This window comes from Mus caroli, chromosome 5, assembly GCF_900094665.2.
Source record: "Mus caroli chromosome 5, CAROLI_EIJ_v1.1, whole genome shotgun sequence".
Classification (NCBI taxonomy): domain Eukaryota; kingdom Metazoa; phylum Chordata; class Mammalia; order Rodentia; family Muridae; genus Mus; species Mus caroli.
Genome location: NC_034574.1, coordinates 93744178 through 93757413, shown reverse-complemented (window position 1 = coordinate 93757413; position 13236 = coordinate 93744178). Strand labels below are relative to the sequence as shown.

General features: G+C 41.0%; 1 protein-coding gene across 1 annotated transcript in view; it reads left to right on the top strand.

The window, feature by feature from the left end:
- Abraxas1 (abraxas 1, BRCA1 A complex subunit) overlaps window positions 1–13205 on the top strand; it is a 16815-nt gene extending 3610 nt beyond the window's left edge. The window contains exons 4-9 of the mRNA XM_021162693.2: window positions 2566–2632; window positions 5594–5787; window positions 7903–8022; window positions 8136–8220; window positions 10837–10948; window positions 11238–13205. Of these exons, the coding sequence (XP_021018352.2) occupies window positions 2566–2632; window positions 5594–5787; window positions 7903–8022; window positions 8136–8220; window positions 10837–10948; window positions 11238–11668 (1009 nt within the window). The 3' untranslated portion in view covers window positions 11669–13205. The remainder of the gene's footprint in view (window positions 1–2565; window positions 2633–5593; window positions 5788–7902; window positions 8023–8135; window positions 8221–10836; window positions 10949–11237) is intronic.
- Window positions 13206–13236: the final 31 nt, after the last annotated feature.

The following is a 13236-nucleotide window of genomic DNA, read 5'->3' as shown; positions in this document are numbered from 1 at the left end:
AAAAAAAAAAAAAAAAAAAAAAAAGAAAAATAATGACTGTCGTACACTCTCACACAGTGTATACATGTCTAAGACGGTGGGAGTTACAAAGGCATACATGGTAAAGAGAGATCTGTGGGGAAGAAAGTATGACAAGACAGCCTGGGGTGTTCTCAGACTGATAAAGCAGGAGGAGGCAGTCTGCTTACAGTCCTTCTTACACACTGGACGTGCAGATCTAGTCATTGAATGCGGAGTTCTTAGTGGAACCTCCTAGAAAAGACTTCTTGAAGGGCCTTCTGGACCAGCAAAGGATTAAGAGAACCTGTGTTTCCAGGCAACTACATTAAGAAACAGGCTAGTTTAGTAGTGTCTGGGCTAGTTTAGTAGTGTCAGCAAATACACTGATTTCCTCATTTCAGAAGTCTACAAGTTTCTTGAAAACAGGTCATTGAAACCTAAAACATACTTTGTTTTTTGTTGTTGTTGTTGTTGTTTTTGCTTTTGATTTTCCAAGACAGGGTTTCTCTATGTAGCCCTTGCTGTCCTGGGACTTGCTTTTTAGACCAGGCTGGCCTTGAACTCACAGAGATCCACCTGCCTCTGCCCCCTGAGTGCTGGGATTAAAAGCTTATGCCACTATGCCTGGCCTTTAAGTATGGATTCTTTACAGTGTATCCTTTGGGGAGTGAGGAGACAACAGGGCTCTGACTGTAGCCCAGGCTGTCCTAACCTCCAGAGTCTTCTGTGTCAGGTTATAGGCATTTGTCACCATACCTGGATTATTATGTTTCCGTATAAAACTCTGCAGAAGCTTGACATAAGATCAGAGTTCTCATGTGTGTGTATACTATTAGCCTACGCTTACATATCCCAAGTTCTCACTACCTTAGACACCAGGTTGAGATGCTTAGAAATGGACCGTGCTAGAGAAATACAGCAGTAACATTTATTATTGTTGTTATTTATTTTGTCTCCTCTCTCTCCTTTTTCTCTGTTCCCTTCTCTTTCTCTGGGGATTGAACTTAGGAACTGGGCATTGGTTTCTGGAATTGTCACAATTTCAGTCTTTATCCAAGTCACAAATGCCATAGCAGTTGTCTTTCAACAAACCCAGTTACCCCTTAGCCCATTAAAATATTTTTTTTAAAGATTTTTATTATTTATTTTATTTTATTATATGTGAGTACACTGTAGCTGTCTTCAGACACTCCAGAAGAGGGCGTCAGATCTTGTTACGGATGGTTGTGAGCCACCATGTGGTTGCTGGGATTTGAACTCAGGACCTTCGGAAGAGCAGTCGGTGCTCTTAACCACTGAGCCATCTCACCAGCTCCCATTAAAATATTTTTAATGGAGTTATTTTTTTCTTGTGGTACCAAGATTGACCCAAGGTCTTTACTTATGCTAGGTAAGCACTACACTGCTGAGCTGTAATCCCAGGTTTGTCTGTTTGTTTGAAACATTGTGTGACTAAGTTATTGGCTGGCCTTAAACGCACTCTTGTAGCTTAGGCAGGCCTTGAACTTGAAATCTTCTTCCCTTAACCTGTTTAGTAGATGGATTTATAGGCCTGTACCAAGCTCAGCTTAAACATGTTACCAAATAGGATATTGGTCAGTTCCATGTAAATAAATGTCTCTAGTATATACTTAAGGATGTCAAGGAAAAAAGAAACCCTATAAAATTATATAGGGCTTTGTTTACTATTTCAGCATTATAAAAAGGAATATTACCTCCTCAATGTCAAAGAGAAGGACTAGGACTGAGGAGGCGGCTCCACTGTTAACTCCCTGCCGCTCAGGAGTGAAGACCCAAGTTTGGCCCAGGTTCAGTGAGACGCATGGTCAAGCAATAAGGTGGTGACTGATGAAGGGAAGCAGCATCAGCCTCTGGCTTTTCTGTGCGTGTACACCTGAACACACAAGTGCACACATCCATGAACACGCGCGCATGCACAAGCGCCTGGGCGGGCACACATACACACACAGGGAAGGAACTATTGCTTGGAGTCTCTCACAGGAAGAGAAGACTAAGCTACAAGGAAATGGTTTAGAATCATTTAGAATTATTCTTTCTATATTTGAGACAGTCCAGTTACAAAAACCAGTGGACTAAGTCAGATTTATCCTCCCCTTCCCAGTGTCCCCCAAAACCCTGAGCATATAGCTTTGGTATTAGCAGTGGATCGTTGTCCTTTCGTCACTGTTCTTTATTATACATTGTATATCCTATCCTAAGTTATCAGTTACAGGAAGGGAACTGAGTTGTGAACTGCCTATATGAACAGTCTGATTCTTGTATTAATGAATACTTTATTGTTCTGATTTAGTTTAAAAATGTGATAGACAGCTCATACCTGGAAGTTTTTCTCTTCTTTTTTGTTGTTGTTGCTTATGGACATAATGTTTCTACTATTAAAGTGTTAATCTTTAAATTTTATCTATTATTGTTGGAGTTCATATGATAAGTAGGCACGAATTTTGGTTGGATAATGTGGGTTAGGAGTTACTAAAATTAAAAGTACTAATAAAATTATTCAAATTTCTATCTTACTTGGAAACTTTTTAATTTTTACTTTTATAGCTTTTATAATTCTTTAGGTGAAGTAAACGAACAAGCCCTGAAGAAGGTTCTTTCAAATGTCAGAAAGGTATTTTCTTTTCTTTGTTAGTATTATTTGTGCTATCTTGTGATCCTAAAAACCAGTACTTTTACAGAACTCTTAAGCAATATTAATGGCATTCATTAGAGCATGTAAGAAAAGACTTATTGTTCCCAGAAATTCAGGCAGTGTTTCTCTGAAAGCAAAACTACTCATTAAAAGTATCCATCCTGGGGCTAGAGAGAATGCTCAGTGGTTAAGGGCACTAGCTGCTCTTCCAGAGGACCTGGGTTTGGTTCCCAGCACCCACATGGCAGCTCACAACCAGATAGAAGTCTAGTCCCAGGGGATACAATGCTTTCTTCTGTCCCCTGGATACATGCATGCACATAGAACACAGATGTACAAGCAGGCAAAGCATACACAGAAAATGGAAAAATATCATCTCACTGCTCCTTTGACTACTGTGTAGTACACTGACTCTCTGGCTTATGGCTTAACCACAGCCTTTTCCCGTCTGATTTATTCTAGGAGTGAATCCATTTCTGTTATTTTCACATCACTGGATTTTATTATTGTTGTTGCTGTTGTTATTTATTGTCTCAGACTGCTGGATTTAAGTAGCTGGGAGTTCAGGTATATGTCACAGAGCGAGGCTTTGCAGTTGCCTATACAGCAATTCCATTTAAACCTTCCTAAATGTACTTGGTGTTAGATAAAAGTTACAGAACATTCAGAATCCCATTCCCAATCTAGGCTTTTTTTGAGGTATGCATTTTTGTCTTTAAAATTTTATGTGTCTGAGAATAGAAGAAAATTTCAGGGAAAGTTTCAGTCACTTGGAATGATAACACACATCTGACTTTAGAATGGAAGTAGATTTAATAATGTAAGTTCTTTCAGATAGTGGGTGTATACTTGTAATCCCAGGTCTGAGGGAAGCCAAGACAGAAAAGGATTTATTCTGAGGCAACCCAGTGAGATCCTGACACCTGCAAGCCAAAAAAAAAAAGGAAAGGAAAGGGCTGTGGACATGGCTCTGGTGCCCCCTTGCCTTCGTAAAGGCTCTGGGTGCACCTTTCTAGCACTACAGCACAAGGCCTGACACCTGAGCTCAATCTGTGGAAACCATTGGGTAGAGGGAGAAAACAGCCCTGTTTGCTGTCCTCTGACCTCCCCAAGGGTAAAGCACTCATACATACCTGCATACATGCATAAATACACACATGCACTTGTAAAAGTATCTTAAAAGACGATGGTTGAACTTAAAAAAAAAATTATTATTTGGAACCAACAAGACAGCTTAGTGGACAAATGCTCTGGCTTTGAAGCCAGATGACCTGAACTTAATCCTTTGACTAACAGGATGGAGAGAGGGAGAGAAATGACTCTCACACAGTGTCCTCTGTTCACCACACTTTATCTCCACATGCACATACACAAGCGCACGCATGCACACACCCACACACGTGCATGTCACATGTGCACACAGCAAGTGTAACGTTCTCTTTTTTTTTTTTAAAGATTTATTTATTATATGTAAGTACACTGTAGCTGTCTTCAGACACACCAGAAGAGGGCATCAGATCCCATTACAGATGGCTGTGAGCCACCATGTGGTCGCTGGGAATTGAACTCAGGACCTTCGGAAGAGCAGTCAGTGCTCTTAACTCCTGAGCCATCTCTCCAGCCCTTCCCCCCCCCTTGTTTAATATTTTATTTTAGCATATTTCCATAGATGCAATCAAGACTCTAATAATTTTTTTTGTTTGTTTTCTTGTTTTGGTTTTTTGTTTGTTTGTTTTTTATTTAATTAGGTATTTTCTTCAGTTACATTTCAAATGCTATCCTAAAAGTCCCCCTTACTCCCCTACCCACCCACTCCCACTTTTTGGCCCTGGCGTTCCCCTGTACTGGGGCATATAAAGTTTGCAAGGCCAAGGGGCCTCTCTTCCCAAAGATGGCCGAGTAGGCCATCTTTTGATACATATGCAGCTAGAGTCAAGAGCTCTGGGGGTACTGGTTAGTTCATATTGTTGTTCCACCTATAGGGTTGCAGACCCCTTTAGCTCCTTGGGTATTTTCTCTAGCTCCTCCATTGGGGGCCCTGTGTTCCATCCAATAGCTGACTATGGTAATGTACTCTTAATTTGATTATTTAGGAAGTATATTTATGAGAGCATTTTTTCCTTCAAAATGAATGTTTTGTTTTTGAGATAACCTCACCATGTAGCCCACTTCATCTTTGAACTTGTTATCCTTTGAATTCCAAAAGCTGAGATTACAGGTATAAGAGCCATTTCTAATTTTTCGGCTTTAATGTACAAATAAATGTATGGTGGGTTTTTGTTGTTGTTGTTATAATTACTATTCAGTAATGAGAATTATTTTTCAGGTTAAAAGTTTATTAATGTTATTCATGAATTTGTTGGACCAGGTCTTCATGAATGTTACATAAGTACTTTACAAACTGAGCTACACTCCCAGCTCATACTGTTTTAACAACCACCACCACACATGCTGCCTTGCAATCCCTAATGATACCAATGCTATTATTTCACACACTAGGGAGCCACTCCCTGGAAACATTCATATGCTATGTAAACACTTGATTAGTTAAATGTTAAACTCTTTACATTGATTTTAAAATCACTTGAAAGGTTTTTGTATTAAGTATATTCTTGATTTATTATAACCCAAGCTTTACCAACACTTAGAAGAGCCATTTTAAGACAGGTAGGTTTTGCCAAGTTTAGTGGTGATGCCTTTAATCCCATCACTTGAGAAGCAGAGATAGGTGGATCTCTCTGAGTTTGAAGCCAGCCTGGTCTACAGATTGAGTTGCGGACTGCCAAGGTCACACAGAGAGGCCCTGACAAATTTGTTTAGTTTTGTTGTGTCCCCAGGCTACACTACAGTCTTGTTGCTTCAGCCCCTAGTGTCCTGGAGCTACTGGTTATACTGCAGCTACTGCCTCAAGACCATTAATTTTTTCCTGTATCTCTTCAGACTGTGGTGGGCTGGTATAAATTCCGTCGTCACTCGGATCAGATCATGACATTTAGGGAGCAGTTGCTCCACAGAAACTTACAGACACATCTTTCAAGCCCTGAGCTGGTTTTCCTGTTGTTAACACCAAGTATAACAACAGAAAGCTGCTCCACTCACTGCCTGGAACACGCCTTATATAAACCTCAAAGGGGGTAAGTGTTGGTTGGTCCTGGCTATTTTAAGTAGAATTTTCACAGTGCTTTGTAGCTCCAAGTGTCTTCATACAGTGTTGCACTGGGTGTCATAATCATGGAAAGAAAGCCTTAATGTTAATAATAGATGAGAAAACAAAGGTTGGGCAAGGAAATGGGGCCCAGGGGGTAATGACTTGGAGGCTTGTGTCCTGGAACCTAAGTGTTATTGCGCTCATGTGAGTATGGGCTGCTGTAGACAGATTCATCACAGTCCTGATGGCTTACTGCAGTAAGTCCAGGCAGTTCCCTTGGGTATAATTATATTCTCCTTGATTATAAGAATTAAGTAAAAAGAGCACTACCAATTGATGTTAATTTTATTGCTTATGGAGGATAAGATAAATCTCAACATAATACCTTAAAGTTGAAATATCACTTACCTCGAACTCGTAGGACTAGACAGAACCACACACTTCATTCAGATTTTGGAATATTTGCAGATACCCACTAAAATACCTTGGGATTGGAACAGGCTCAAGTCTAAACAAAAATTCATATATACCCTATAAATATAATCTGAAGTTAATTTTTTTAACAATATTGCACTTTTCTTTTTTTGAGACAGTGTAGCCTAGGCTGGCCTTGAACTTGAGGTCTTACCACCTGATCTCTCTAGTGCTAGGATTACAGATAATGGATTATCATACAAAGCTTGGAACATACGTCGGTACTGACCTGGCACATGGAAGTCAGATGGGACATCTGCCTTTGTTTTTGCTGTGTTTCCTCGAGACATGGCCTCACCATGTAAACTGAGCTGGATATGGAACCGATAGATGGGCCTGTCTGGCTTTGAACTCACAATCTTCCTGTGTTGGCCTTTCAGGAAATTTTTTGTGTAACAGTGTTCAGTTTCACATTTTAGGCTGTGTGTGGTGGTGCACACTTAACCATCCCAGGAAGTGGAAGCAGGAGGATTTCGAGTTTGAGGTCAGTTTAGGTTACATAATAAGACCCTACCTCAGATTTCAAGATTTTGGACCAGGGATGCTGAACTTGTTCTGCCTTTTAGTGTGCTAAGGACACAGTGCAGGATTCACACTGGCAGGCAGGAGTCCCTCTACTGAGCTTCATCTCCAGCAAAGTTTCTTTTCCTTTCTTACCCCCTTCCTTTAAGGGTTTCAGTAAGTATAGTGGTTCATTCCTGCCATCCTTGTGCTTGAGCTAGCGCAGGCAGGATTTTGAGTCCAAGGTTTTACTCAGCTGTACAGAGCTTGAAATTAGGTTGGATTAAAAAAAAAAAAACAAAACCAAACAAACCAGTGATAAAAAGCTTTGTCCCACAAGCCTAAAGACCTGAGGTCCATCCCTAGAACCTTCGTTGGAAGAAAAGAACCAACTTGTGATACTGTCCTCTGACACTAAAACATTGTAAACAGACAAAAAGGATAATAAAGGGGCTGCAAAGCTCAAGGTCTCACCTGTGTTGCTTGTCATGGCCTTTCAGCTCAGTTCTCCTCAGCCTCTGGGGTAGCCTTACTTCCTTGATTTCCATATATATGTGACAGGAGAAATAGCCTTAAACTATCTTAACACAACTCTTTTATGCTATAGACATCATGACTGTTTTCCGAGACAGGGTTTCTCTGTGCAGCTCTGGCTGTACTGGAGTTTTCTCTGTAGAACAAGTTAGCCTCAAACTTTGCCTGCCTCTGCCTCCTGGGTGACATCTTTTAAAAGCTAGTTGCTTCAGGGCTAGAGATGAGTCAGCCAGCAGTTAAGAACATCGGCTGCTCTTCAGAAGGCCCCAGTTCAATTCCCAGCAAACATCTGACAGTTCACAACCATCTATAACTCCAGTTTCAGGGACATGTGACACTCCTTTTAGCCTTTGAGGGCACTGGTGGTGCACAGACATACATATATGCAGGCAAAACATCTGTATACATAAAGCAAGAAAAATTAAAAACCGAAGAGTTAGCTGCTTTAATTTGACTCATCTGGGATGATTCTCTTGCTAAATGAGGTGGGGGAGTATTTTAATGCTGTTAGAAAAGTGGCCTGCTCTGATGGCAGATGTTGTCCTTTTATTTTAAATTCTATTTTAAATGTTTGTTTGTTTGTTTGTTTCAGGCTTTTTCATAGGGTACCATTGGTGGTTACCAATCTGGGAATGTCTGATCAACTGGGTTATAAAACAGAATCTGCTTCCTGTACGTCCACTGTCTTTAGTAGAGCTGTGAGGACACACAGGTAAGACTGACTCACAGATGATAAAGGTTAAACAAGAACTCACATAACTGGAATATTTTCACCTCCGTGTTTCCTTTTAGACTGCCTGCTTAAAGAAAATCATTTTCTTACAGTTCTCAGTTCTTTAATGAAGATGGATCATTAAAGGAAGTCCATAAGATAAATGAAATGTATGCTGCTGTACAAGAAGAGTTAAAGGTGAGGTAACAGAAGCACAGAGACCCTTCAGAGCTCACATCAATAGACTGCTGTGAGCTGCTTCATAGACACATTGACATTTGTGGGCTGGAGAAATGGCTCAGCAGTAAAGAACACTGGTTCCTCTTCCAGAGGACCCAGATTTAATTCCCAGCACCCACATGGCAGTTCACAACTATCTGTAATTCCAGTTCCAGGGGATCTGACGCCTCACACAGAAAGAAGGTAAAACAACAATGCACACAGAATCAATAGACACTCGAATAAAGAAAAGCTGACATTTGAGGGTATATATTGTACTCCTTTGACTGCCATAAAAGAGACCACAACCTCTGGTAGAAGGCTGTACAAGTTTAATTTTGTTCTCAATATCATGGCTATATTTTCTCTTTCTTTTTTTGAAAAATGGTCTCACTGGAGCTCTGGCCGGCCAGGAACTTGCTGTGTAGGCTGGGCTGACCTTGGAATCATAGAGATTCTCCTGCCCTGCCCCCCAAATGCTGGGATTAAAGGCATTTGCCACCAAGCCCAGTCTCTGTCTTTTTCTAAGATGAAAGGGAAGCAGATGTTTAGAAGCACAGCCATCACTACAGCATTATCGTCTGTCTTACTATTTCAGTGTAGCTCACTGTAGAGAACACGAATCCTAACTGCAGGACAGCTATTGGGCCAGTGTAAAATAACGGGATGGGATTGAGGACTGTAAGAATCTGACCTGAGATGGAGAGTTGTGCTGTAAACTTACCTGAGCATAACCTTGATTCCTAATCCTGCTCTCACCTAAGCACAGGGATTACAGAAACGCACCCCAACTGAGACCCTTTCCTTTCCTTTTTCCCTTTCCCTTTCCTTTCTTTTCTGATTTGTGTATGAGTGACCTGTGTGCCAGAAGAGGACATTAGAGCTCTTTTATAGATCGTCATAAGCCACCATGTGGTTGCAGGGAATTGAACTCCAGACCTCTGGAAGAGCAGCCAGTGCTCTTGACCACTAAGTCATCTCACCATCCCTTGAGATACTTTCTTAAGGGAAAGGAAAACAGTTAAATCCTTAATTGAACAGAGTGCCCCAAAGTTGTTCCATGGACACGTCCTAATGTCCTCCTTGTGCTCAGTCACTGCTAGGAGCAGCCCCTGGGGAGCTGCACCGTGCTTGGGGCTGGGGACATAACTCAGTTGATGCAGTACTTGCCTAGCACTCACAGGGCTCTGATCCCAAATCAGCATAGTGGTGGTGTACACCTGGGTTTCCAGCACTGGGAAGGTGAAGGCAGGAAGATCGGAAGTTCAAGGTCATCCTTGACTGCATGGGAAGTTGGAGGCCAGCCTGGGATGCACAAGGTTTTCCCTAGTAAGTTGAAAAATGCTGAATCCAAACTGGGAACGTCAGTATCTCAATTGGATATCTAAAAAGTCTATTTTCGTGGCAACCATACTTGTTAGTAAGAAAAAAATGGTTACTACATTTCTGTATCCTACTAACATTACATACTATTTTTTAAAGATTTATTTATTTTGATGTGTATGTGTTTTTGCCCTCGTGTCTTTGTGTGCAATGTGTGTCCAGTGCCGTCTGAGGCCAGAAGAGGCACTTGTTCCCATGGATCTAGAAGCACAGTTGCGAGCTGCCCTGTGAGTGCTGGAAACCTAACTCAGGGCCTGTTAACTGCTGTGCCATCTCTAGCCCCACAGAGTATTTTACTTAATGAATAAATTATACAGAAACTGAAAATAATGCTGAGGATGCCTGAGAAAGGGATTGCTCTGAGCACCCACAGTCACTGCGTTTCCAGAGCGAGCGTCTTAAGCCTCAGATGCTTTCCAGTGGACATGGACACTGATTCTATGGCTTGATTATCTGAATAGTACTGGACAAATGCCTAGAAAGTATCCACTGCAACTGGTACACTTAACTTCTGACCTATAATTGAAATTAATAATGTTTGGTTTAGACGTCATTCTCCTGTATAACCTTTATTAGGTATATTTCCAAAATGGAATTACTCAGTCTTTTAAAACTGAGACCCACAGCGTCAGTTTCCTTTTCAGATGGAGCTTTTCCTATAGGGAAAACACTGTTACCTTTTGTCTTACTTACTGTGGGTTTTTGGTTTTGTTTTGGTTCTGTGTGTTATGAACCTCTCCTGTAGCTCAGGTTGGCCTTGATCTCCCCTGTAGATAAGGATAACCTTTAGCTACTAATCCTGCCTCTACATCCTAAACCTCAGTGTTGTTTTGGGGTGTACACGCTGGGACTTGAACCCAGGCCGCACACATGCTAGTGATAGTGCTGTGTCACTGAGCTCTGTCCTCAGCCCAATGTATATATTTATTTCAAAATGAATTTTACCTCATTTCTATAATCAAAAAAATATCTGGTATATAAGTCCAAAAATAAATGTAAAGTTAACACATCCAAAAAGCATGTCATTGCCTACAAAGCAACATAAACTTGTTACCAAGGTCCTCCAAAATTACATCCAAATGAAAATAAGGTTTAAACGAAAGATTAATGTTACTTTGCATTCTGTACCACTGAGAACTTTCACTGTGGGCCTAGATTCCTATTAGTACAAGACTTGGAACTTTTTTATCTGTGCCCTTATTGTTTTTGTAGAGTATATGCCAAAAAGTTGAACAAAGTGAACGAGAAGTAGAGAAACTATTGATGGATGTAAACCAATTAAAAGAAGTTAGAAAAAAGCAGCAAGCACAGGCTACAGGAGCAGGTAAGCAGCAGGTGAACTCAGACTCCTCACTGTGCTCGGGCTGCTGTCCTGATGGACTGGGATTGTGAGTGGTCACTACACTGTGCTCTGTGTTTGATAAAAAAAACAAAAACAAAAAAATGAAAGACTGACTTTCTCATACAATAGTATGGCACATAAATAGAGATTTGATGTTACGTCATTCTTATTCTAATAATCTGTCTGTTGGAATTGTGTTTACTTGACTGAACAGCTAATTATAAAGGACTGTGAAGCAAACATGTGTTAAGCTCTTTTTTATTGTCTCTAGGAGAGAAGAATGTCCAGAGAAACCCCCAGGAGAACATCCTTCTTTGTCAAGCTTTGCGAACATTTTTTCCAGAGTCTGAAGTTCTTCATTCTTGCGTTATTTCTTTGAAAAATAGACACATTTCTCCCAGTGGGTGTAATGTTAACCACCATGTTGATGTAGTGGATCAGCTGACCTTAATGGTAGAGTATGTGTACAGCCCTGAAGCTAGTCCAGTGCCCACAGCCCAGCTACGTAAACGGAAGGCTCTAGACACACATGACCAGGGGCCTGTGAAGAGACCACGGCTGCTGGAGACAGAAAGCAGACCTTCTGTGGCAGCATCCCGCAGCAGGCACCAAGACAAGGCTTCCTCAAGCAGCCTAGATATAGACATAGAGATGGGGAGCCCAGAAGGTGATGCTGACTATCCTCGCTCTCCCACATTTTAATTCTTTTTAGACGACGTTTCTTACTAGACTGAGTAAGAAACTTGTTTTATTTTTACTCTTTCCCCTCTGGATTAATACACATAAAATTTATGTTTTTACTTTATTCACCTGTTTGTAATACATGGATATTTTTACTGTTCAACTGCTTATAATATATAGGTAAGTTAATATTTTATACAGTACCTTAAAAATTCTTATCTCGCATTGTAAATGCTTTGTAAATGTGTACATATGTAGATGCATAGCTATAATTACATATATAAACTTGTGGTGTGGGAACTGTGAATGGCAGGCAACTTCTCTACCACTGAGTTCCAGTCCAAATGTTTTTGATTTTGTTTGGCTTGGGATTTTTTTGTTTGTTTGTTTGTTTGTTTTGTGGGTTGAGGGGTGCATTGGGATAGGGTCTCTGTGTAGCTCTGGGTGTTCTAAATCTCACAAATATCTACCTCCCTCTGCCTCCTGTGCTGAGATTAAAGGTGTGTGCCAGCTAAGATGATTTTATTTCAAAGCCACAAACCTTTCAGCTCCTCCCACCCCCAAATTGTTAGGGAAAGACTTACATAGATACATTCTTTTCAACTAGAATATTCTTCAAGTTGGGAAAAGAGAAACTAGCCTTTTTCACAACCTGGAAAGAAGCACAGATGTTCGTAAACCCGGGCGGGCCTCAGACTTGGTTCAGCTGGCACGGGCATCTCCTGAGTTGGATTTTTGAAACTCCCACAGTGAAGGAAAGAACCAACTCTCACAACCTCTCCTGACTTCATGCATTGACCATGGCATATACATGAAACCCCCATAAATAAATGTAGTGAAAAATTTAGTTTGTAATATCTTATTTTTATAGATTTTAAGATTTACGTTTTTAAGATTCTTACTGAAGAGAGAACCCAGCAGTGCTTGAAGCACTTCCTGAGGACTGTAACTCCAGCTCTGGGGACCCATTGTCCTCTCATGCCCTCCAGAGCATGCACATGTGCACACTCACACATACATACATGTGCATGCATACACAGAGAAACATAAAGCACACGCAGTTTTGTTCTATATTAACCTGGGCTTAGTGGTGTTCACATGGAGTCCCAGCACTGACAATGCAGAGGTAAGAGGCTGCCCGGGACTTGTTAATCATCTGGTCTAGCCTAAGTGAACTTTATAATCGGTAGAGACATATTACGGAAGACACCTGATATCAATCTCTGGCCTTCATAAACTCCTGTGCACATGAGCACAAAAAAAAACACCACCAAAATGCCTCCAAGTGAATTCACTGCCACAGCCATTCACATGGGATTCAAACAAGCACTCTGCCTTTCTAGCACCATCCCCCTAAAACCATCCCCCAAAACCATCCCCTAAAACCATCCCCCAAAACCATCCTGCTGTAAGGACAGAATCTTACATCGCTGTAAGGGCTGGGCTGGAATTCTAAGAGAAGCCCTCTTCTTCCATAATCTATAAGTAAGTTGTGACAACCACGAGGAACCACTATCACCGAAATGTACAATATCACATTACCATCAGAAGCGCGGTGTCTAAAGAACACTCACTGGTGTGGAGAAGAC